This window comes from Gallus gallus, chromosome 7, assembly GCF_016699485.2.
Source record: "Gallus gallus isolate bGalGal1 chromosome 7, bGalGal1.mat.broiler.GRCg7b, whole genome shotgun sequence".
Lineage (NCBI taxonomy): Eukaryota > Metazoa > Chordata > Aves > Galliformes > Phasianidae > Gallus > Gallus gallus.
Window position 1 is genome coordinate 18,571,880 of NC_052538.1, and position 27,000 is coordinate 18,598,879.

Here is a 27,000-nt window from a genome sequence, read left to right on the forward strand (position 1 = left end):
TCACCAGTACTAACTTCAATTCTAACTACTACACTAAACCCAAACTTTAAATCAATGACTCCTCTATGTAAACCTACTCTTTACATCTCACTCCCTTGTCTAGAATTTTACATGCTCCAGAATTACAAGTGCACATTTCTATTTACCTTTCGATTTTCTGGACCCAAGTTCATCTTCAGAGGCTCCTATAGGACTCAAATCATAAAAGTAGCACTAGAGATACATACGGTCTGTTTTTGCCAAAGTGCAAAATATTGGAAGACAGAAAGGTCAAAGACAGTGTTTTTGATTCCAAAAACAGTTTCATTGTGCAAATTGTTGTGTATTAGGTGTGGGAAATAAGTTTTCAATGAAAAAGCAGAACTCTTACTTTCTTGTGTCTGGCAAACTAAGGACAAGGCTATAATTCTCCATAAAAGCTGTGTTCACAATTGCTCAGTAATGCTAGGAGGTGTCAGTGACATGATGTGCAGGCTAGTTGTGGAAATGGAGTATGCTTACAGCATCTAAGCAGAAGCTGAATGAAAACTACAGAAAACTATAGAAGAAACAGGGGAAAGCTAGTAAACTTTCTCTAAGTATAAACCGACTAGCTTATGTCAAAAGCCTGAGATGTGGCAAGGTTAGCAGGACAGAATACTGAGAAAAATTCTTCCAATATATAGACTGAGGAAAGGAAGAAAAGTTAGACAAATTCTCACCAGTTCCACCACTGAAGGGATTCAACTGAAGCAGTCTAACCAATTGTACAAGTAACAGCGACAGGGAAAAGCAGCATGAGATTGGATTACACCAAGGAGAAAGTGCCTATTGGATGAATACGTGGAGAAATGTTTGGTTCAAATACTCCGAAAGGTGCTCAGGTACTTAAATCGGCAAACACATCTGCTGGAATTTGACAGTGGTTAAGTTCCAGTTTTTTAAAATGAATGGTGGGAAACTTTTATTCTTGGTTCTCTAACCTGAAACAGCTGCATTTGATCTCAGAAATAAATTACTTTAAGATGCACGTGTTTTAAGATGCAAGGTAACTCTTTGAAAACTTTGATCAGCGTTGCTCTGCAATTTGAAACAAATGGTTAGCTTTTCTGCTTTTGGAAACAGGACTTCATTGAAAATATTTGTCTCCCTTTTCTTGTTGAATATGTCCCAGGTGGTTCATGCACCTGTGAAGATTGCAGTTTAGCATCTTGAAGTAGCTAGTGGCTGATGAAGGCAAACGAAAATAAATTCAATACTTCAGATCCAGTCTACTCTTATGGAAATCTGTGGTAAGCTTTCAGGCATGCTGTCTGTGACAATACCTGAGCCACTGGAGAAGACAGTTCTGCACTTACTGTACTGCTCCAATTTAACGCTCAGAATAAAATTAGCGTATTTTCAAAAACAACTAAACAATCAGCTGCATAACGCCAACAACACAGCTTGAATAAGTAGTACTCAGGAGGCTGTCAGCAACAGGCCCATGTGCTGACTCAGATAAGATGATGCTCCCTCCCAACAACTTAATGGGCACAACTCCAGGCTCTTGGATAACAGAGACTAATTCTTGGCAAGTTGATCACCTGTCTTACACTTGGGATGAAACAAGGAAAGAGAGATGAAGGAAGAGAGATAAAGAAAGAGTTGGAGGGGTGGAAGAGTAAAATGCATGCTTAAATTCATCTGAGAATTGGCAAAATCTGTTGTGTTTGCATCTGAAAGGATTTTAGAAGAATGAGAGGAGACAAGAAAAAAGGCCATGTGAAAAGAGTAGGCAATCATCCAGGCAGGCAGGAAATTCATGATAAACTCTGCAGAATGAGGCATAGCAGGGTGACTGCCATGCTGGGCACTATTGTCATATTCAAAAGCAGCAGAAACTGTGCAGCTGAAATGAATGCTAGTGCAAGTTGCCTTAAGTCCTGCAACACTGTCCAGTGCCCAGCAGACTGCATGTGCAATGAGCAGAACGAAAGGCATGCTGTTACTACAGTGGAAAAGGTATAACAAATGTATTAACTTATTCTTCAATATACATACTAAATAGTGACTAAGACCAGAGATCAAAGAGTCAGGAGGCCTAGATTCTGTATTTCTATTAACTTATCATGTGATCCAAGAAATTCTCAAGTTCCTTCACCCGGTTTACTTATTGTAAAGGATGTATATAAGGTATCAATGCTTGTCTGTCTCACAAAGATGCTGGGGCATGTTAATAAACTTAAATTAATGGGCTTGTTTATAAACCTTTAGGGACTACACTGTAACACTAAGAGCGTGAAAGTACACACGTGCACACATTGACCAGCCACAGGATATACTGGCTACAGTTCAACAGTAGTCAAGATTTATCACTGTTAGACTTTCATTGAAATACAATAGGCCTTCATATCCCAGGCTGCCCCAGTTATTTGCACTAATAACGCTAAGCTAACTTTACACACAACAGGTGATCTGATAGCTGTTTCTGCATGTATGACCTTAAACAAGCTATCCAACACTTTACCCAAGAAGGATATAAAATGACAAGTAAAATAGCCATTAAGTTCAAGAAAAGCTGGACTACAGCAATTGCATATCCCAGAGTCCTCAAGTTGCAGCACAGCTAAATACTTAATTATAGCAAATCCAGCAGATGAAGGTTGTACCAACTTCTCACTCTTCGGAGTTTCAGCTTGGCAGGGAGTTGGAACTACATAATCTGAGCTCCCTTCCAACCCAAGCCATTCTATGATCCTATATGATCATGTGGAGTTCTGCTCATCCATTCCAGTCTCACACCAGAGGACACTGAAGTCAGCTGAGGACTGCCTGCTAATATAAGCTCAGATGCTGTGCAGACAGGTGGCTTCTGCTCTGACACTAACCAGCAACAATACATCTTTGCAGAAATTACACCCCCGACATTGAGATCATATTATTAAGTCCTGTGTAGATCAATAGGATTTCCAATTACTTAACAAAAATGCTGCTACAGACAGGAAATTATTCATGTTTGATGTACTGTAAAAGATACCATTCTGATCAAGCTGTCACTGTCCTGTTTTCAGCTGTGCTTTTCTCTTTTCAAAGAGAAATCAAAGACTATTGCCCATTAACTGATCTTGCAGCCACTAGCGTGAATATTAGTATTTCCATCCTTGTGGATAGAAGAAAAAAAAAAGAGGAATGCAAGGTTAGAGACACCTTTGCAATCCAAGCTCAAGCCTCAAGATAGTCTTTCAGTAGACATTAGGACACAAAAAGAATTCAAATTTCCTAGCTGAACGTGATTATACTGAGCAAAATGTTTTATCAGTAATGTATCCTGGCAAAATGCTTGCATGAAGACCTGTGGATCACAACACACAGCAGAGGGAAATGACATTATGCTAAGAATGAAACTTCCAAATCTGACAAACTCCAAGCACATAAAATTTTTATACAAGCAACAGAAAATACATATGAAGACTCCTTTTCCTGGAGTTCATGGTATTTTCTAAATAGGAAAGGCTATTGATGTAAACTACAGGAGGACTGTTTCCTATTTTTGCAACACAAGCTATCATAGAAAATAAAAGCCTTTCTGATGCCTCTTTCAGTTAACTAAAAGTAAATGCAGTACCTGTGTGGGAAGAGTATTCCTACTTTTGGAGCACAGACATGCTATATTGTGTTCAGCTACGTGCCATAGCAAACATTTCAGGAGAAAGGATGATCCAAACTTTTTTCAATGCAGGAACTAAACAGGACTTGTTCAAAACTCATAAAACAGCTGCAGTCACCTCTCAGCCAGACACCTAATGCCCTTCCGGTGGCTCACATGCCATCAATAGTAGGAGTACTGCACTTCAAATTCTTTATTTTTTTTACTGAGAACCTGTCCCCGCAGCAACAGAATCATTTTTAACTCCACACTTCAAAAAGTGTGATGGTAGCGTCTATCAGTGACTTATCTTTCAAATGAATGGTGAAAGCATCAACCGGACCAAAACATCAAGTGTTTTGATCCAGTTGTCAAAGAAATGCCAAAACATGTGGACAGAGAGTAGGAAAAGAACGCCAAAACTAATCAAGCGTACCTCTGTCCCACACCAGAATTCTTTCATAAGAACTTACATGGATGCTGGGTTTATTCCAAAGTGTTTTGCTGTAATGGCCTCCTCATATCTGAGCACTAATGAGGCTCTAGCTGCATCATGGCTGTTGATCATTGTGCACAGTGTTCAAAAGCAATTTCCTATTCCAAGCTGGTAAGTAAATTATCATGTTCCCACACTTCTGTACAAGTATAACTTTTATGTCACACATATGTCATCAACTTGTGAACCAGTAACACTGCTCTGCTTTTATATTCACTCTGTAGCATTATAAAATATGTCTCACTAGCAGCAAACCCCACTGTAGCCTTTAAAAATAAAAGGGGGGGGGGAGGGGGGGATGTTGAGAAAAGGCATGATGTTTGCTCACGTTCAGACAATTCACAGCCATCCAGAGTGCCACTACTGGGTTGCCTGTGGTACTTCTGCATCAGCACACTCTCTTTTTTTATATTTACTATATAAAACTATAACTCTTTTTTATATTTAAAAACCATAGAATCATTAAGGTTGGAAAAGACCACTAACATCTAGTCCAACATCAACACATCACCACCATGCCCACTAATCCATCCACATCCTGCAGTGTCTTTTTCTGAAAACTTCTAGGGACAGTGACCAGTGGCACCACCACCTTCCTGGGCATCCTGTACCAACACTTCACTTCTTCTAAGAATACATTTTTCCTAATATCCAACCTGAACATTCCCTGGTGCAACATATGGCTATTACTTCTTATCCTATCACTGTTACCTGGGAGAAGAGAACGACTACTACCTCACCATAACCTTCTTTCCAGTTGTTGTAGAGAGCAATAATGTCTCTCCTGAGCCTCCTCTTCTCTGTACTAAACAATCTCAATTCCTTCAGTCGTTTCTCATAAGACTTGTGTTACAGACCCTTCACAGCTTTGTTGCCTTTCTTTAGACATGCTGCAGGGTCTCAATGTCTTTCTTGCAGAAAGCAGCCCAAAACCCGGGTCAGGTTTTTATCACATCTCTCTCCAGATAAAAACCATGGCCAGCCTCTTTTCTCCTCCCCCCCCTTCCTGTAAATGATGCAGTTTCAGAAGACTTCAGCTGACTGCCATTGCTAAGGCACCCTTCAGTTCAGCTTCCTCAGCTCAGCCATGCTCTTCAGTCACTGTGCCTTGAGGAGCTGACTTAAAAGCAGCTAAAATATATAATAAAAGTGCCTGGCCACAGGAACATCACTAACATTGCTTCCCTTCTCTTGAGACATTTACACTCATGAGAATAATTTTGAACAGAAGAAGCAGGTTTTAGAAAGGACATTACTTTATAATAAAAGAAAAAAAAAGTGAGAACACTGACTGAACAGCCTGTCCCCAACAACAGAAGTCATTGTTACAGCCACAGGGCACGGACTACAGAAACTAAAAATGAGGATACGAGCCGACTTTGGAAGACCTGATAAAATCCTTTTTCATCTCATTTTTTTCCAGTTGCAATCACACAGGACTTAAAAACTGAAATACTGAGCAAATGCCACTTCTTGTCATTTATACTGCAAAGCCACATTGGTGAATGACACATATAACCTTTCAATTTTTTACAGCTTTCCTGTAAACTCATCAGTATTAACGCAGCATTCCAAAGACTTCAGTTTTGCTTCACATAGTTCTCAGAGTCCTGAGTTCACAAGTGCTGTAAACAACTTCAGAAAATAAAACAACAAGGCATTATTAAGGACATCATCAGGTAACACTCTGACAAAAGCAGATGGGCTGACATTATACACACTCTGCTACAGAACTAAGAGTTGAAGTGCTTTCTTCAAATGTTTTTTAGTTAGCTTGCCAAAAACTCTTTATTAAATGCTGTTGATTAAGTGGTTAGGCTATAAGTTGCCTGCTGAAACTACAGATCACCTGAATTACAAGGACATTATGTAATTTTTGCTGTTCAGCAGCATCCACTCTCACTGGCACCATGAATAATATCAGGAATCAAATACATTGGATTAAAATAAGAATCTATTCCTTCAATATCTGCTACCCACAATCTAGGTTGTGCATTATTTTAGACAACGTTATGAGCAAAATCAGGTCAGAGCAGTGTCAGAAGAAACTTACTCTTATAATAAGAAAGTAATTAATTTTACTACAGAGCAATTAGAGATGCTTGTCCAGCTCTATACATAATATTGGTCATGAAAGAAAGGTTTTCACTGGCTTCAGGATCCGGTGTGAATAAGTAAGGCCATCATAAGTAAAACACTGTTCAGTCAGAGTCCAGATGAGGTTTGGGCAGCTGGGATCAATCTGGTTACCTAGATTTTCACCATGCCTAGTAAATAACCAGAACTCTTGCTTTAGCTAGTGCCCATGTCTTGTTTTGACGCAGTAGGATGCTTGGGGGTTTGAGCTTTCTGTTTTGCCAATATGTTCAGAGAAATGAAGCAGGGCGCCTCTGTCAGGGTCCACATGCTGCCTTCCCACCATACACATGTTCAAAGGGCCAAACAGTAGAAAACGTGCCAGAAAAGAAAAACAGTATCAAAGACAATGATTCAAATTCCCTGCATGTTACGAGCTGCACAAAACCAACCAAAATCAGCTAGAAAAAAGGCGAGGCCAGAAAAAAAACAGAGGTTCAGCAAACCCCTTCAGCAGCTGCTACTGATGGAGGCTCTGTGTTGCCCTATTAATAACTCAAGCTACAATTTCACTCAGAGAGAAGCTGATTGCAGGATAAAAGGAAGGAGACAGAACAGTGCAAACTGACAATACTGGATCACTATTTGGAGACCCAGTGTGTGCATTAATAACATAGCTGTATTCCACACTGTTGTTTAACTAATGATGAAATTCAGGAAGGGCTAGTCAGCTGGTCATGCAGAGATGAGAAAGAGATGGTAATAAGTAACTAGGGTTTGTTCCTGCACACCATGATGAACAGAAGTTAATTTTAACTCAGCTAGGATCATTCTATGCCTGTCTGGCTCATGCAGATAATCACTGCCATGAAAAGGCAATTAGAAATCAGCCATGAACCAGACTGTGTGTATTCTCACGAACTTTGAAAATGAAAGAATAACAAGAAAACAAGTAGTTATCCTGAGGACTGACAGACCTGTGGTTATATAGCTTTTGTTGTCATAAGAAAAAAAAAAAACACACAACTATTTAGCAACTGCACTTTTGAGTCAATGAAAAGACAGATACCTGAAAAGGTGAGAATTATTATCATTATTATTGACAAAATCTTTTCAAACAGATGCACAAATAGAAGATCCAGCTAGATGTACCAACTAATATTAAATAAGACCACACCACATAGCCAAAGCAGTTTTCTATCTGTGGTCACAGCTTCTAATGTTTTGGAGGCATCAAGAGTGCCTGAAGAGGCCAACAAACAGGACTACCTAGGTAATACCAAATCCACCTAGATGAGAATCTGGGGGACAGGAGGAAGACATCTGTACTCTTTATAATCAGCTTGAATCAAGCTTTCACTTACATTTGTACTGTTAAGCTACTGGTGTTTTACAACATTTGTCAGTGAATTTACACCGTACATTTACATGCTGACACTTCATAGACCTCATGAGTGCAAACCCCATTACTCTGCTCCCTTTACTTTTGATAGCGGCACTTTCCTGCAACACAGTGTGTTCTAGTTTTCCTATAATTAAACAAAAGTGGTGAAAAATAACCTCATACTAGTACTACTCTGAGAAATCCTGAAGGAACTTGCATTTACACAACTTAGCATTGTCCACATGGTAAGCATCAGCCTTGCTTTCATTGGAGCCTTCTCTTCCTTCTTTCAATTCAAAAGTTACACCTTTCTGTAGCTACTTCAACACATCTTAAAACAGTAAATGAGTTTACTAGCCTTCTGTCTCTCTTCACACCAACTGCTTTCCACTGAAGCTCTTCAAAATACCCTGTCACCTTATGAAACCAGTTTCAGATACTGAACTCTTCACAGCATTATTCAAACTGCTCTGCCAGAAGAAGAAAACACAATGCACATATTCTGTAAGGATAAGCACAGTAAGCAAGTAGTCCTGGGACTCCTCTTTAGCCCAAACTTCATGAATTTCACAGTTCTCAGAACAAGAATTCTGCAACAAGCAAAGAGAGACTGGAAATCTTGGCTGCTGTAATGCATCACCTTCTTCAGACCCATATCTCCTGTAATGTAAGAGCCCGTTTGTTCTCTGTACACTTCAAAAAAAATGATTAATAAATATTACAGCCCCTTGGAGCTTTCCTTTCAGGATACTGAAATAAAAACAAAATGACATCAAAAAGCAAGCCATTCCTTTATCAACAGATAGAAAACTGCATCTGTGCAACTACATCAAAACCAAATGTTTGAGAATTAGGGAAAAGAGCTTGCAAGGCCTATTGGAATGAAGAAAAGCTTGAGGTAACAGTTTTGCACAGTATGACCACAGTATTAGACCAACCAGGAGCTCGTATCACTTCTGTCAAGTCCTCAGTTTGACGCTGCCTTCATTCTCTTTACAACTCTGTACCACCTGAGAAGGCATCATATTCCCTCGGCTCACAGAGAGTTGTGTTTTATGTTGTAATTTGCTAGAACAGAGATTATGCGCAAGTGGGAGAATTTCACAAGCAAAATGTCTTGTCAGTGAAAATAGCAGCTTTACTCCTACATTCACTTAGCGGCAGGAGGCAGAAAGTGTCCTGGGGTTTTTGAATTATTGCTGAAATGAACTCCAGATGCCTGTAGAAAGACTGCTAAATATATACCTAATTGCCTGTTTCTTTTGTCTTAGCCCTGCTGCTAAACAACCTTCAGACAACAGCATTTGATACATTCTGAATTCTTTATTAGCACCTTTATGCAGAATTAAATGGCACTTGTGCAAAGCTGGAGCACAGGCTCATGCCTGCACTTCATAAGCAGTGTTGTTGGAACCCTGCCTTGGATATTTGCCTTCCTGTGTGGGGGAGGTTTTCTTATAAATTACAGTCTTCCTTTCACATTACATGCTCACCAATTTTTTTTACCTCTTAGTTTTTATGCTAGAGAAATTTGCATCTTTATGTAATATTAATCAACCACCAAATTCTGCTGCTTTGAATATTCAGCAACAAGGAAAAGGAGAGCAAAACTATGTTTTCTGGCCTGTTGCCACTCCAGTGACTCATATTTGCTGACACGCCAGCTAATGGGGATGAAGAGTTAGAACTGCAGCTCCATAGAAAAAGGGGATTTGTGAGATACAAGCTAATGCATCCCATACTTAATCTCTACTAACTGTGGCTCCCATGTGCAACGCTCCCACTAAGCTGAGAAATATGAAACTGCCTCCAAACTCCGTGATTACAGATGTTTGTAAGGATAATTATTAAGTGTATGTAAATTGATACTTTGGTCTGGAGAAATGATGGTGTCAAAAATCACAAATCATATACACCACACTTACACTCTCCTCCCTGTAATTGAAGCATCCTTGCAACTAACACTCCAGCAAGAGCAACCTCTGAAGACACCTTTCCATTTATTCCTTTCTGTGAAAAGGTATTTTAGAGCTAACCTGTGATTCACAGTTTAATAAAATTTCAATGGAGCCTGTTATCTTATTCCTTAGTCATGCAGGTAAGCATATTAAAGACTGCATGCGCTTCAAGGCAAGGATCTTACTTTTCTTGCAATGTAATGTTTTCTTGTTATAAAAAAACAAAAAACACCACCACTGTCCATTAAGTAGACAAATTTCCAAAGCTGTAATGCTTGAAATGCTGGATTTCTTTTTTTTTTTTTTTTTTAAACTGAAAGGGTGTAAAAAATCAGGAAAATGACAATTTCAAGACATAGACAGAAATGTCAAACACTGTTACGAACAGCATCAGGTACCAGGTGGACTCAGAGTGATACAAACAATGTTTACAGTTCAGTTTCATATTCACAAGGTTGAGGTGAATGGCTAAAATGTTCACAGATTCAAATGAGATAAATATGCTCTTTGGTCAGCTAAGCAGGAGGAAAGGCAAAGGGATCACTAGTGTAACCATTCTATCTGTGAAACAAGAGTACGTTGTCTGCTGCTAGCTACACACAATCCCTCTGCCTTCTCTGATTTTAAGAGTCTATTCTGAATGATACCACCCAATCACTCCAGTGTTATGATGCATTCTTCTACCACAGGAACAAAATATGGGTATTACACAGGCAGTATGTCGAACAAATTCTACTCTTGTAAAAAAAAAAATTGTTGTCTGTACCATCTAGCAACTAATCTTGCCCATAGCTGTAACCTGATGTCCTCATTAACCCAGTATTCAGTACCAAGGGAGTCAACATCAAAACCCAAAGCTACCAGGCAATGCTCTTTTCTGTCCCTCTTTCCCAGACCTACTCATCACAATTTTCATCCTGCTTCCAAGTACACTAGGTCACTGCTATTCTATAGAACAGGATTCAGACAATGTTCAATCAGAAGTGTTATAAAACTGCTGCTGGTACCAAGTGCACACAGGAATGGATGGGTGCACCCCAGATCAACAGCACAGAACGTCATACCTGTAAAGCAGCACTCAAATTTCTATGCTTGCTCAGTAACTTTATGCTGCACTGGTAGTCTCTTCTAGGACTCTGCAAGTCTGACAGTACGAGGTGTGCATTACAGATACTTACAAAGACTTCAGCTGTACTATGCCTGGCTTTCTCTAGCCATGTCAATCTTTATAACATTGCCCAATCCTAGCACGGGCTTTTCTGCAGTGTGAAACTTGGCTGCAGTACTTCACAGAAATCACTCTAGAGGGCATGAACCTCAGTTCTGGTTACAAATGCAGTGTTATTTTGAATGTCTCAGGTTAAAAGTTGAAGTGTGGATTTTCAAAAACTTGACTACCATAGTAGGAATGTAAAGGATGGGAAAACTCTGACCTTGATGATTTTAAGATATCTCAAGAGAAAAAGCACACTGGGCAGCTGCTTCTAGTTAGATATGTACAGGATTAATGTCTGCCTTCAAAATCACACACCCTGGGAAGATTAATCTGTTCTTCATCGACTGTTTATCAAAGTAAGCACAAAACAGTGATCTGGTAAAGTTTGTGTACAAGTAACTAAATTTAAAGTCAGCAGTTCTCTCTTTGCCATTTCAAATAACACAGAGAATGGTTTAAATGCTCTGCTAGTGCTACAGATAAACACATAAGGCACCTTGTAGAATCACAGAAAGACTGAGGTTGGAGGGGACCTCTGCAGATTATCTGGTCCATTCCAGTTCAGGCATGACCAGCTAGAGCAGGCTGTCCAAGACTTGGACTTTTTCTGTGTCACCAGGTCCCCTATCTCATTCAGCTGAGGGCCCCTATTTTCCCTAGTCTTCCTTTTTGTCACCTATGCATTTACATAAGACCTCTGATGCCTTTGACACCCCTTGCCAGATTAAATGCTAGCTGAGCTTCAGCTTTCCTAACCTCACCCCTTCATGCTCTGCATTCCTCTCAGGTTAGCTGTATAAAAAAATCCCACCTCAAAGCACTCAGAAAAAACTGTGAATTTATTACTATTTTAAAACCATCAAAGCAGAGAAAAGTGGATACTGGGATTTCCTTTTCAAGCTGCCATAATCAGACTTTCCCAATAACCAATTCCCAACAATCAGCATTTCCCAATATAAAGCAGTGTGTGATGGTCAGATTAAATCCTATGATCAGAAATGCCATCATTTTTACTATTTGAGATCGTACAGATAGAAAAATCAACTCAATTCATTTAGAGAAATTCAGTGAATGGCCAAGTTAAGTTCAAGGAAGTACTGAGGAGAAGGAAGCAAAGATGCTTAAGAAACAAATTACCTCTCCTTAGAATAAAACAGCATGCATTTAAAAAATGCAGTCTGTGTGTCTAACCATTTTCTCCTTTTGTTATGGGGCTGTACAAACTCACATCACAGTAGGGATCGGGCATTATCATATTATTTTTTGGGGTCATTAACCACTAAATGAGACTTCTACTTTCTAGTGTTAGTCAGGACCCATGATAAAGCACCTTAAGGGCTCCTTAGGCTTATCCTGTTTGCAGTAAACAAAGCTGTAAAGAGATACCATTATATAGGATTTGAGAGGAAATCGTAAGAGAGGTTGATACAGGTATACATACATCCTCTGTCTGCTTAAATAAAGAACTTGGTCATAATCTTTCTAAATGAACCTCTACAAAGGGTAACATTTCTGATGCTTCCCAAAACCAAAACTACTTCTATTATCTTCTGACATAATAATAGATCCTTTCTGGTCTCACAGATATGTGGAAATTTCAGTTAGTTCTGTTCACACTAAAAAAAGGAAGGCTCTTGAACATAAAAAAAAAAAAAAAAGTGAGGTCAATGCCTTCTCCCAGCCCTGCTCCTATATAGGGCACACGGGCCTAGAACAGAGCATTTCCTTTTTAGGCAAAGCTAACTCATACTATAGTTACAGAGAAACTTCAATTAATTTCTCCACCGATGTAGAACGAGTCTGCAGCCTTCTGGATGTTGAAGATCCTAGCTAAAGAATCAAATATCTGTGTCTATTTGTATGTGTCCATGTGTATGTACCTAAGAAGAGAGAGTATGTGCACACGCAAGCAGCTAGCTTTGTCTGGGAAGAGGTGAGATTACATTAAGACCAGTATAATTACCTTAAAGATGCGTGTTTTACAGAGCTTTCCCAGTATCTCCAACTCAAAGGAAGGGTAGAAAATGAATAGCCTGTGGTACTGCGAATCTGCACACCAACAATTTCCCTCCCACTTCTTGCCAACACAAGAAACTACCTGCTAACCTGAAGCCATGTGATTTCCAATTCACTTCTAACTTAAAACCAGCAGAAGCCCCATGTTTCTTGTCTAGCACACTGTAAATCCAATGGCAGTCTAGCAAATAGGCTACTACAACACCTGGTTATATCTGAAACACTGATGCTTTGGGAAACAGAGGAATGTCAATGAATCATGTTCAATTACAGCACAGTTATTTTCAAATTAGTTTGACGCTTAGCTTTTGGTGGAAATGATGTGCTTACTCACCATAAAGGATATATGCCAAGCCTACTGACAATGAAGACAATGGCAAACGTAAGGAACAGAAGGTCACTCAGTTTTTGACACTTGCAATAGTTTGCCATTTTGGCAGCCTGCAAAAGAAAGAAATGTCTGTTTACTTCTGTGAGGACAACTGAATTCTCTTGAATTATGTATAAGTTGTAAAAATAAATAAAATTTTGATTAAATCACTAACATTTTCATTGGGCTGCCTCACAGAAACCTCAGAACTCCTTTTTACCAAGGAGTTGGAATTTTTTCTTTCCCCCAAGAAAAAGATGCACAAAACCAGAATATTTTCTCCACTTCATTCATCTCCATTCCATTTCCTGTTTGAAATCCTACAGTTTCAAATTTACAAAACTCTTGCAGAGATTCTACTGAACACCACTGTATTTTTATGCTATCCTTATCAGCAGCCTTTTAACCTACTTTCTCTCATCTTTCCACAGTGCTACAATCCAACTCTTTCCCACTGGGCTGCATTTTCATTTTTGCCAACTATGAATCTTTCAGCTGTCCCATACTTCCATCTTCCAGTTTTTGCTATACATAACACCTCTGTTTCAAATGTACTATTGTATCCCATGGCTGTGTATTCTCCTACAGTATCTCTCCTGCTTTTCTAGTCTATACGCAACAGTTTCCGTCTTTAAGTTAGTACTTCTCTCTCCAAATCTTTCTCCAAGGCTTCCATTGCTCCTACGTCCTCCTTCTCATCTAAGTCACTTTAGTTCTCCTAACCTTTTGCCCTAAGCCTATTTTCACATGCTCCTCTCATTTGTCTTCATGCAAACTTCTGACTCCTTCCTTGGTCAAGGAATCAACAACACTTCACTCAAACTCTTTCAGACTCTGATCTTTCCTGAAGTTTCCCTGTCCTCTTCTTCCTGAAGAAAACAGCATGTACATGCAACCTCATTTTAAGGCACTTACGCTGCTTCCAGAGTGTTCACGTCTTTCTTATGCTTTGTGCCAAAGTGTACAGAGCCACTGCACCATGCAGTGTATCAAGAGCTTAATTTAGCGTCCACTGGATGTCTCCCTCAGAGGGGACACGTATCCAGCTGCCCTGTCTCAAAAATTCTTGCTTGTAAAGACTTTCCAGAGGCTAGGAGGGAGAAAAATAACCACAATGCATATCAGAATAGTATTCTGATTGCAGAATTCAAGCCAAAGAACTATTTAAAATGGTGAGAGACAGTCCTGTGTTGTTTGATTTTACTGGTATGAACACACTGAACCTGAAAATGCTCAATGCTTGTATCAGACAATCCATATGCCAAAACCAACCAGCACTTGTGGACGTTACATAACATATGCAATGTTTCTATTCAAAACCTGAACATAAAGGATATTCTTACAAACAGAAAACAAATTATGAAGCTTACAAAATATTTGGAAAGCTGTAAAAGCTGCAAAGAAATCATAAGCATTCTGAATCAACCCTATATTCTTAAAGCCTTCTCAATCAGTCCTGTATTCTACTGGACACGAATGAGTTTCCAAGCAGTTTGTACTCAGTGTGTACTTTGGCTGGTTTAAGGAAAACACTTTGGTTGCCAACATGTAAGGGAGAAGAGTTACTAACATCTTGATTTTCAGATAACTGAAAGTCCAGTATTCCCATGACGGCAGTCTAAAAAAGATGGTTTTACAGCGTGCGAAGCTGGTATTGCCGTAGCAGTTTGTAGTAGTATTTCTCAAAAACAGTACAGGTGATGGGTTATCAGTACTCAAAACACAGATCTACAAACAATATTGATAAGGAAGGACTACAAAAAAGTGGTAAAGTGCATGTTTGTTGGACGGAATTCGGCCACTTAAGACAATATAACACAAAGTAACAAAGCATTCATTAAGTAGGAATGCAATTGAATCTGGAAGGTCTCAAGGTCCCCAAACAAGTGCAGCTTTACACACTTAAGCAGGCTAGTTCTGAGTGTTTTTAACCCGCAAGCTGTACTGCATTGCAAAAATAACCCAAACCCCTCAAAGAACTGAACTTAGAAGGGATGCTGAAATTCTCTCTCAGTACCCTGGATTTCAGCTAAAGATTATATAGTGGCTTCCTATGCAAGCCAGTGATTCTACGCTTGGTCTGTCCTACCATAGCTAGGCTGCTTTGAGCATCCAAGATAACTTTAATTCAGTTACAGACTCTTGAATATCACAGAATCTTAAAATGGTTGAGGTTGGAAAGGACCTCTGGAGGTCACTGGGTCCAACCCTCCTGCTCAAGATGGGGGACCCAGAGCCCATAGTACCTATGATCATGTCCAGATTGCTTTTGAGAATCTCCAGGGGGGAGACTCCCCAGTCTCCGGGCAGCCTGTGCCAGCCTTCTATAACCCATACTGTAAAGAAGTGCTTCCTGATACTTAGACAGAACCTCCTATGTTCCTATGTGTGCCTAATACCTCTTGTCCTGGCACTAGGCACCACTAAAAAGAGCTGGCTCCATCCTTTTTCCATTCTCCCTGAGCCTCCTCCCGGCTGAACAAACCTAGCATTCTCAGCCTCTCCTTACAGCAGAAGTGCTTCTGCCCTTTGATCATCCTGGTAGCCCTTCACTGGACTCTTATTTCCATGCCTCTCTTGCACTGAGGGGCCCAGAATTAGTCAGAGGACTCCAGGCACGGCCTCACCGATGCCAAGCAGGGAGTAAGGATGACCTCTCTTGTCCTGCTGGTGATACTTTGCCTAACACAGCCAAGAATATTGATAGCCTTCTTAGCAGCAAGGGCACTTTACTGACTCAAGATCATCTCTCTTTCAGAACTCCTGGGACTTTTTTTTCTGCTGTGATGCTTTCCAGTTGGGTGGCCTCCGGTATATACTGATTACTTGGGTTGTTCCTCCCCAAGTGCAGGTCTCTGCACTTCACGTTGTTGAAATTCATAAGATTCTTGTCAGCCCACTCCTCCAGCCTGTCAAGGTCCCTGTGGATTGCAGCATGGCCCTTATGACTCAGCAGTCCCTCCCATTTTCTATCACCTGAAATCATCCAGATAGTTAATGAAGATGTTAAACATGACTGGATGCAGCATTGGCTCTTGAGGTACTCCACTGCTTACCGGCCTCCAATTAGACATTTCACCACTGATCACCACCTTGCGGCCTGGTTGTTCAGCCAGTTTTTGATCTGCTTTATTGTCTGATCATCCAACCCATGCTTTGACAGCTTCTCTACAATAATTCTGAGAATCTTAAGAGGTCAATGTCAAATGTTTTACTGAAGACCAGGATGACAATAGGAACAGCTTTCCCTTCATCAGGTCCCACTATGACTCTTCTACATATGTAAATGCCTTGAAGTCTACAGAAAAAAACCTCACCTCCAGTATTTCCACCAATACATACTGCTTTCTGCAACGAGAACAGCAGAACTAATGCATCCCCAATCAGCTTTCCACTGTATATATTTCATTAAGAAGTGGTAGGTGGAAACAGTTTAGTGGATTCTAGAAGTAGCTTTCCATTTGTACCTGAATGTAACATATAAAACAGGTCAGGTGCACAACTGATCTATCGTGGCAAGAAATTTCATCAGCTTCTTTTGCAACTAAATATTTACTTTCCTCTGCATTAACATTCCCTAAATAATGTCAGCAGAGTTCATTTTGTCGCATATGGCACAGGGGCTGTGACTTACTGTCTAAGCAGAAGAGAGCCTGTTGTTGAGTGAGTTCTAGCAGCCCCCTTAGTAAATGTTTCTCAAGGGTTTTGGTTATGAGTCTTATACTTCATAAGCAGCTTTAGTATTTCAAAGTAAAACAGACTGAAAAAACTGACTAGAAAGACCACAAAAGGCTGTCTCACATAACAAAACAGATTTTGGTTTATGTTTTCAAATTATGTGAGAATAGCAATCTCTCTTTTCCTGGGGGGACAGAGAAATTGATCAAAAATATATATCCCAGTGTGTTCAAGCTAAGATTTTAGCTAGCCTACCACAGCTGCTCTTCAGTAGTTTTCCAGTTTCACAGACACCGGTCTGATCTGAAATGAACAACATCAAGTATGCCCTTTTGATGGCAAAAAAAAAAAGGGAAGAAGAAAGTTTGGGTGAATTCACAGGCAGCAGAATGGATCTACACATGTTGCTAAAACAGGAAAAAAGCTTGCAAAGATGTAATTATTTCTAATTGGAGAAAACCAGATTCTTTCTTGCCTTCATTCTCAGGTAGTCACGTGACTTCTAGATTAAAAATAGATTAAAAAATAAAAACAGGGTTATAGCACAATCAAATCAGAATGGCAGGACTTCAAGACTGAGAAAAGTGAATCAAGCAGTAAGGCTATGTTCTTGCATAAAAGGATTCTTGAAAATACTTAAAAAAAAAAAAACAACTAACCAAACTTTTAGACAAAATAGTTATCATCTGATCCTGATGAAGAGTCCACAGCACAATCCCAGCATTACACAGAGCATTACTGATGAGAACAATCTCTAAACTGCCACTAAAGAAGTTACAGATCATCTTGTCTTAAAAGAATATAAATAATCTCCCTCTTCTCCAAAGCCAGCTGCTTAATACTGGCATCTAGATGAGGTGTGGGGAGAGGAATTTGGAAGTCCTCCACAGAAGCAGGTGAGCTCAGTGCCTTTGCACAGAACAGCCACATTGTTCCATGCCCTCTGCTCAGCAAAGAACAGCAGAATCAAACCATGACACCTTGATTCTTCCGCAGGATTCTCCCTTAGCTCATCACTTCAGAGTGGTCAAGCCAGGAGTTTCTATCCCACACAGCTACCACTTTTCATATTTCATAATCTTTAGTTTTTGATTTTTTCATGCTATATTTAAAATCTGTGCAACTCTTCCTGGCAATGCATCATCAGACTGCTCTATGCAAGCAGCTTATCAAAGAATAAATCAGCCTTAAGTCACAAACATGGACTGCTACAAGCGTAATACATTTCATCAAGGAAATACACTATATTAATCAACATTACCATCTTGAACTGGCCTCTTTGCTTAGGGAATACACGTTCTGCATAGCAAATAGATTCCACCCACTGACATGTGAGCTCTCAGAATAGTGAATATCATGTACACTGATGACACAGGTATTGTCTCACCTCTAGGACAACATCAGCCGCATCATGGAGACATAAGGTCAGGGTTCCCACTCGTGTCAAATTGGTTACATATGAGAAGGTTATCAGGGTGACTGTTACAATGTGATGTGTAAACATGATGCCAAAATCCTAGAGGAGCAAGAAGCAGAAAAAAACAACAACAATGAAACAGTGAGATTCAGTACCCCTACATAAAAATGGATGAATGTTTTCAAATCCAGCAGTTATGCTGCATGAAGTTGCATGAAGATCCTGCTACTTACGTGCCTACCCAGCAATATATTTTCCCTAAACTGAATAAAATAGCTACTGTATGATAACAAAAGGCAAAAAGATTATAGAAAGCTAGGAAATAGCTATGCCTCTCAGTGTGTAATAATTTAATCTCAAAGTAAACATCCATGACTGAAGTTGCTTTGAAAAAACTTACGTACATACAAATCAAATTATACCGTACTTCTTATATACCAAGTAATACACAATCTGCAAAATAGTGAGTTTACAAGAGCTCAAACAGCTGCAGAGGTACAACAAACATTTCATCCATGCTATGAGCTATTATTTACAGTCACCTGCCAAGCGCAACGGAGCAGTCTCACAGAGCTGAGAACTCCAAGTTTCTGTTTTTCATATGTTTGTTTTTAACAAAGTTGCTTTATCTTCACACTATAGCAAGGTCAGAAAAGTCTTTAAATGAGCTAGTGCAGATCCTCCTACTCAGATCTAAGCTGCGATCTTCCAAATGATGCATATTGCCCGGTCTTCAAACCAGTAACTCACAGAGTCAGCAAGTAACTGTTACTATTGAAAACTATGGGCAGTAGTAAAACTCCTGGAATATCAAAATCCCAGATGCATCCTGAGGAGTAGGCAAAGCAAAGGGAACAACCAGTCTGCCTGGCCTATGCCCCCAGGCTGATTACAGGAAGAACAGGATATGCTGGCATGAGACTCTTTTCTGTAAGGCACAAAATCAGTTTAAAAATAATTAAGTCTTGCCAGAGGCTGGAGTTTGCTTAACTACCTGCAAATTTGTGGAAAAGTAGTATCAAAACCCTAAAGAAAAGGTCACAGGCAGTATTTGACTGGGGAACTCCTCCAGGCATTGGCTGCCCAGGTAGCAGAGCAGCTGTCATACAAGGCTGGTTGAGGGAACAGATCCAGACAGCCACAAGAAACAGCTTCTCCAGGAAGGTACCTCTCCTCACCAAGTGCTCTGGGAGGTGGCATTTGTGTTTCTTGCAGCTGTTGAGTCCAACTAAGCTGTCACCAGCTGACAAGCCCACAGCAGAGAAACAGTAGAGAAACTGAAGCCGAGCAGCTGCAGCCTTTAGAGAGACAGAGCCTGGTATACAAAGAGAGGGAAGGTCAGAGGGCCTGCAGGAAAAGTGCTGGTGAGCTCCCAGTAATAAAGGGACAGCTCTGGCTATAGATGCCCACTGCTTGCTCTCTCTAGTGTTTGAAGGGAGACTGTTCAGTGCCACCTCGACTGTCTCTGGTAATGGAGAGGGGTCTGCTGTACAGGGGAATGCACTGCCACTTATAAGACCAGCCCTTGCTTGTAGTAACCACAAACCCACACACAGGGACCATTTAACTCTGCCATAATGAAAACAGGAAAGCATCTACCCTTTTCCCCAGGGCCAGAAGTAAGGTGCTAGCATTCCCACATGGCCATATTGCAGCCTAGCTCTTTACCTGCTTCAGTTGCAAATGATATGGCACTTTTTCACTTTCCTGCTAACTGTAATTACATTTGCACATAGATAGTCCAAATGAGGCAAGAAGAAGAGCAGAAAGTTTTCTGTTTTTATAGATGCCACATTCATGTTCTACAAAGACTAGAATTCCATTCCCTCCTGGGAACTCTTCAAGGCATTCCTGACAATACAGATTATTTCTAAGCAGACCTAATGCTTATGGGCAGCAGTCTTCTGCATCTCCACACGAGACTACTTATAGAAATGCTGTCCAAGGAACTCCTTCTCTGATAATATTTATTGAAAGAGACAGTTAATTGACTCTGCCAGCTCCAAAACAAAGATACTGGTCCAACATACTGAGAACTGTTAGAATAAAGTAGTAGTGATATAAATAAGACAACTTTTGTTATTCTAGTCCTTTCTTTCCTGCTATTTCCTTATCTCAGTAATTATTACTATGCTTGAAGAAGCTATGTGTTACATTTTAATTATACATAAGGCTAACAAATACACAGAAACTAATTTTGCAAGGCTCCATAACATCAAGTGGTACTTTTGTTCCCAGTTTACTCAAGTAGTTATCCATACACAATAGAAGAGTAACTGTACAAGAATGGTTTCTTTCTTTAGTGTATTTCAAACCATACATGTTTGTGCAAGACACATTTATTTACAGCACAATTCTAGCCTCCATTTGTAACTTTAGGGAGATAGCATGTGCCTGTACATGAAAATATGTTTCTAAGAACAGGAAAAAGACCCTATTCATGACACCATCAATGCAAGAATATGGTGCAGACAACAGAAAATCCCATAGGTCTCAATCTTGACACAAACCCTCAGGAAACAAGATTTCTGTTACCTTAGGGTGGTTTGACTATTCTATCAGTGCATACTTCAAGTAACCAGAAAATGTTAAATAAGCCTGATTACTTTTAAAACTTATCAGAGGCTTGTTTGCCAAGCTAATATTCTTTCTGTGTGTTTTACAAAAGAGGAGTACAGGAAGCTGGAAAGAAAATTAAAAACAAAAAAACACAACAAAACACCAAAACAAAGGACAGTAGATCATAGTCTTTGAAAATATGACACCCTTAAGGGTAGAATATAATCACAGCTACACCGTATGTGCTTATGAAGCAAATAACATAACACAATAAAACTATAGAAGTTAATCTATTCAATTCATTGCCTTAACTTAAAGCTTAATATTTTGTTTGTATCTCTTCAGCCAGGCAGAGATTATCTGGTGGAACTTATAACATCTGAAAAAAAGATAAACAGCTATTTAAAAATCAGCATAACCATGTGAAATCATGAATTTGTTGTTAGGGAAGAAAAAACAGATGAACTTCTGGTTTTCAATCTATCTTGAGCTGCACAAAATAAAAGACCAGTGCTGGAGCTATGTCAGTGCTCAGTGCTGGTGCTTTCACTGGAAACCTACAGCACCTTGCCTTGAGAAAGTTGGATGCATAAAAGTGGTTGGCTGAATTTCTGCAGTGTTCGAGTCCGCCAGGGCACATTTGAACATTCCAGACTACAAGACAGGCCTTGTTGTATTTAAAAGTATCTAAAATGATAAGCACAACATACACAACAGTATTCCTCTCACAGTAGCAAGAAAACATCAACATGTTTCTCAGACTGGGAACCGTTAATCTGCTCTGCATAAACTGTCATGAAGTATTATCATAATATCTGATACTAGCTGGCAAATTTCCTGCTTCTTCCAGCTACGATGTCACTGTATCACATACTATATAGCAGATACATTAAGAAGTTTCCGCATTTTTTTTACATTTAACTTGCTCTTTAAAAGAGAACTACAATGGTGCTACAAGAGCAGATGTCTCTGTCAAGCTTGCACTCTATTTGGGTGGGGTTTTTTTGTTTGTTTTTCAGAAAAGTTGCCTTTGCACTTTTACTTGCTGACCTAGTGAAGTCAGAATTTGGTGATGCACAGAGCACCTCAGGAAAATAGCTTTAAGACCAATCTTTTGTCTCAAAATCTTTGAAGTGCATGAGTTTGAGCCAACATTATGCTTCTCACCTTTGCCTTACTTTACAAGCTGAGCGCTTGTAAAACTTCTAGCCTTCCCTTGTTGGTTACATATACCCATGTATTTGGTGCTTCTGAGTGTCTGATAGCTTACCTTGGAGCTGAGGCTCACTTCATGTTTTCCTAGCAACATTTACATTCCCACTAGCCTGGCACATTGTCTGTATGATATCCCTCTATATCCTGAGCTGTCTTGTCAGAGAAGACGTTCTGGCATCATGTTGTGATCCAGCTGACGGCTGCCATTGCCTTGATGCCCAGCAGCATGTGCTACTACTTGTCGTCAACTACTGTAAGCTCTGTGTTAACACTATTCAACTCATGGGTTTTCTTGACAGCTTGCATTTGCCCCTGGCTGCAGAGCAGTTTTACTGTCAGACATCAGCACATGGCAGCATTTTTCCAGTCCTATCATCCTAGTTACCAATTTTGTTTAAACTACAAAAAGAACTAGCTCCACAGTGCAAACCAGTCAGTCATCTCATAGTTTATTTACAAATACGGCATCACCACTGTCTCCTGCAGGGTGCTTATAATGAAAGGTTTTTGACATGTTATCAACACACTACAGACACTGTGCTCTTGTTCTGCTGAGACAATACATTCTCAGATACAGCAGGTGCATGGTCTGCTGCTTCAATTTGGTGCTCTGGGGTCAAGCACTGTAAATCTGTGACAATGGTGTAATTTAGCTGCAAGCAGACTAATTCCCTACCTCCATTTCTCTTCTATTTCCAAAGCAGTATGCTGAGAAGCCTTTTGTGTGTTTGTGTGCATACATCTATATTTGTCTATAAGTCATTTATAAATAACTGAGAGACATACAAAAGATTATTTGCTTGTACCTATGTATGGACAGGATCAGACTCTGTGCTCAGCTCAACAATAGAAACAAACTCTCCAAGTCACAAGGGCAAACGCTATAGATTTTTCCCAAGAGACATATCAAGATAAAAGGTGTTACTGCCTACCACAATGGCTCTTTTCAGAACTGTACTTCAGCATATGAAGATGCTGATTGAGTACTTCCAATTACCTTTCACATAAGGAAAGCAACTAGTCAGGAATCTATTAAATATACTTTAAAAATATAATGCTGCAATTGCAATGCTGTTGAATTTTGCTCTCTCACGAGGTACACGAAGAAAGGGAAATAGAGTCAACAGTGCAGAGAGCTGAAATAGATGCATGGGGACTGATTAGATAAACACATTTCTGCAGCAATAATCTGAACAATTCTGTAGCATTGCTGTAGAGGTTTGGTTTGGGTTTATAACCAAGGGTTATATGTAGCATCACTCTTTATTAGTAAATGTATCTGTGTTTTTACCCTGTCTATGCAGGAAAATAAATTCAAAGTCTTCTTACCTTACTAAACAGCACTGTGAATTTATGAGGCAGCCTTGCACCATCACTGATATATAATTATTTAACCCTTAGTAGAAATAATATATCTATTTGATCAATTGCATTCAAGTTATTTGATAAGAGCAGTAGATCTTTTCAGCTGATGCCATTTCCCTTTGAATATTTGATTACACCAGGCTCTTCTTCCCATGTGCAGAAAAAAACAACCCATCATAGTAACAAGGAACAGCGTGAAACAAGCACTTCAGCATCGGTTTTTCAGCAGTGAATATCAAAAGTCTTCAGTATTTTCAGTCTCACTGTTCTTACCTTTCTTTTGATGTCAATGAATTGAGAAAACATTAAGGACCAGTAGAATGATAATTCAGCAATGTAGTAATAATGAAGGTCAGGCATCAGTGGCTGAAAGATGAAGATGAGAAAAGGTTAATAGAGAATCCAACCGATACTATGGGCACCTGAGATCTATACAAGAGATGTTTAATCACAGATAGATTATATTGTATTATACATAAGGATCCTACGCAAGAAAAATGATGTTGCCTCTTTCAAACTTTAATGGTTCTGGAAAAAAATACTCCCAGCCTACTCTCTTTTAAATCTTCACAGTACTGCAATACCAAAAAATTAAGATGCCCATTAGAAACCAAGAACAAACTAAATTCTTCCCACTTATATCTCTGTTACAAAAGATTTCTTGACACATCTTGCTGTACATCATTAATGTATGTTTAAAGCACAGCAAAAGAAACAATGTTAGAGTAGATTAAAGTGATACTAGTATATAACCTTACCTGTTTATGATAAAAACCTCGCGAGTTTTAAACAGATTTAAATCTTTCTAATATAAACTGTTAGAGAATATAACCATTATCTGGTAACACGCTAACATTTGTGAAGAAGAAAATAAATAAATTTACCCAGGCATCTTGTTTGATATACAACATGATTATACAGATGTTTGAAAGCAAAAACATAAATTAAGCAAAATAATAATAAATAACAATAAAGCAAAAGTATATACAACAATACTCAGGAAGCTATTCACAACCAAACCAACTTCAAAGAGGGGTGAACTATTTAGATTCCAGCCTAAGAGACACAGTCCTAGGAGCTATCCTAATTTCCTCATGACTGTGCTTCCCTGCTATCCATATCTTCCGTAACAGTGACAGTGAAAGGCACTAGCACAGGAGAAGTTCTGTGGGCACATCCAAAGGGATTAGATGAACCATCTTTTGAACAGTCTGCACTGGCCCAATCACACACCCAAGCAGAGTAAGAGCTACTTCAATCAGAAAGAGACAATTCAGTTGTCTCTTTGATTCCCATTCTTTTTTGCAGACCAATACTTTGAAGTCAAACAGTTTTCAGGTGCTGACTGAACGTACCATATGGGTTATTTAAATGTAGATACAAGTTTATATTTTATGACAAATGTGCACACTCAAAATCAGTCTATTAAAGTCATTGCTTGTGCCAATATAATCCTTTTCTGATTTAGTGACAGTGTCAGTAGGCTTTTAATTAGGTGTAAGAAAAAAAAAAAAGAGAACAAGAGCTAACAGTGGTAGTAATAGGCTGCAACTATTATATTAATTTTGCACGAGAACTCACCAGGGAAAATTTCTAGTAAGATTATCAGATACTTTATTAACAATAACATTAATATTTCTAAGCCCATATACAATGATAATAGGAGAAGGGGGATTCTAATGACATCATGGTTTCCTTCCACAAGAAGATAAATAGCGTGTTTAACTTAACTAACACATTAGATTTCAGTTCCCTGAAGACTTCACTTCATTAGGACTGTTCTGCTCTTACTTACTCTTTGTTCCAAATGATTCATTTGACAGCGCCTACTGTAAGCCCACTTGGATTTCTGCAATTTTGTGTTGAGTAACTTACAAAAGGATTGTAACAAATAACAGATTAGAACCTTTACCTATTTAAGAAAGAGAATCAAAAAACAAACGGAAAACCCAATGCATAATCCTGATCAGCACTCAGTAGATATCTTTGTTTCTGGGACAAAGATTTTGAAGATGATTTCTATTAGATGGTCTCATTTCTGATGGACTCTCTTCTCTTGCAGCATGATTTCAGATACAGAAGGTTTATTTGCCTCCTTGAAGATTGGTAACTAACTTTCTGAATTTCCCAGTCTTCTAGATCTCTGGCTTTGCTAAAACTTTCAGCATCCTCAGAACTTTGTAAAAAATGGCTATTTCTCCACTGTAGCAGATGTCTGCTTTCACAGTTAGATCTCCCAGATTTGTTTTCAGATCATGTGTTTCATGTCAAAACAGGTGTGACAGTTAAATTCCCATTCCTCATCTTGAACACAAGCAAGACAGGGAGCACCTAGCAACATTTGAAATACCAAGTAGCCTATTCACACTAACATACTGACATAAAGTTCCACCATAATAAAAACAGAGCTCTTCAGAGATGCCATTTTTGGTTTTAGGCAGTACTTTTACCTGATATGGGTAACCATTCCAGCACTGTCTGGTATTCCAAAGCCAGGGTGTCTGAGAGAGAAAGGAAAATAAAACAAAAATGTCTGTACATATAATTTTGGTCAATGTGTTTATGGTTAATACAAGTGAAGGACAAAACTATAGGAACAGCATAATATTTGCAATTGTGGATAAAGGCTATGAGAACTCAATACAAGTAGTAGATTATTTGAAGTTTCACAAATATTCTAGGGCAAAATGCCCATCCACAGAGAATTTCGGCTAGTGTACCGTGCCCTTATACAAATAGCTGTTGCAGGAGTCCAGACTGAATATAATCAGCCTGTGCACAGGTGGTCACATCTCACATTACCTTCTCAGCAACACAGGAAATCTTGACCCCAGAATGCAAGAACTTCCCTTACATATACTACTACACATAAGCATCCTTCCACACAGTTCCACACTTTATCCTAGCCATATATCCGCTCCAGAGAGTGAATCATGCCTTTTGCTTTCCTGGCTGAGATGACCATCCAGAGATGATAGATTTTGCTGCCACAAGGAAAATACTGATATCTTCGGGCAACATGGAAAGACAAATTTATTGTTGCAAGAAACCACAGACTCTTCCATTACAAAAGGCTGGGCAAACTAAAAAACTTGACTTGGAGACATGCAGCTCTTTTGTCTTTTTTTTTTTTCTTTTTTCTCCTGATTGCACAATGCTTATGCAATATTTCTTTTTCAGTATTACACAAAGCCATGTAAGTACAGGCTGTTTAGCTTTTCACTCTTTTTCTGTGCAACTACAGAACTCTAGATAGAAATTACTACATGAACAAGCTCTTCTACCTAACATTTTCAGCTGTTAAATATTTCCACAACAGGCAATAAGAACAGGGCCAAACCAACAGTAACCAAGAAGACACACTTCTGTTTTTTATGCATGAGCAAAAAAACCAACTTTTCAATGCGTGTGTCTTGCAAAGCACAGCTGTGTCTCAGGTTCTAGAGCGTCTGGACTTTGAAAAGCACAAGCCTACAGCACAAGAATCTATCTACCAAGTATCTCATTAGAAACATGAAAGAAAGCTGTGGATTCAGGATATTTGTATCATTAGCTGCTCTACATCCAAGTATGAAGGTTGCAGAACATTGTTAGGTCTCCCAGATTAAAACACACGTGCTCCTATGGCACTAAGTGCTTCTAC

General features: G+C 39.3%; 1 protein-coding gene and 1 non-coding gene across 3 annotated transcripts in view; both read right to left on the minus strand.

Moving 5' to 3' along the window:
* CERS6 (ceramide synthase 6) overlaps positions 1-27,000 on the minus strand; it is a 114,748-nt gene that overhangs the window by 10,779 nt on the left and 76,969 nt on the right. For both annotated transcript variants that reach the window (XM_025152632.3, XM_025152631.3), the window contains exons 5-8: positions 25,808-25,858; positions 23,631-23,723; positions 18,189-18,317; positions 13,088-13,194 (exon numbers count right to left, since the gene is read on the minus strand). In XM_025152632.3, the coding sequence (XP_025008400.1) occupies positions 13,088-13,194; positions 18,189-18,317; positions 23,631-23,723; positions 25,808-25,858 (380 nt within the window). The remainder of the gene's footprint in view (positions 1-13,087; positions 13,195-18,188; positions 18,318-23,630; positions 23,724-25,807; positions 25,859-27,000) is intronic.
* MIR1733 (microRNA 1733) lies at positions 4,419-4,502 on the minus strand. Its single transcript, NR_035231.1, has one exon. It is a non-coding gene; the product is annotated as a microRNA 1733 (primary transcript).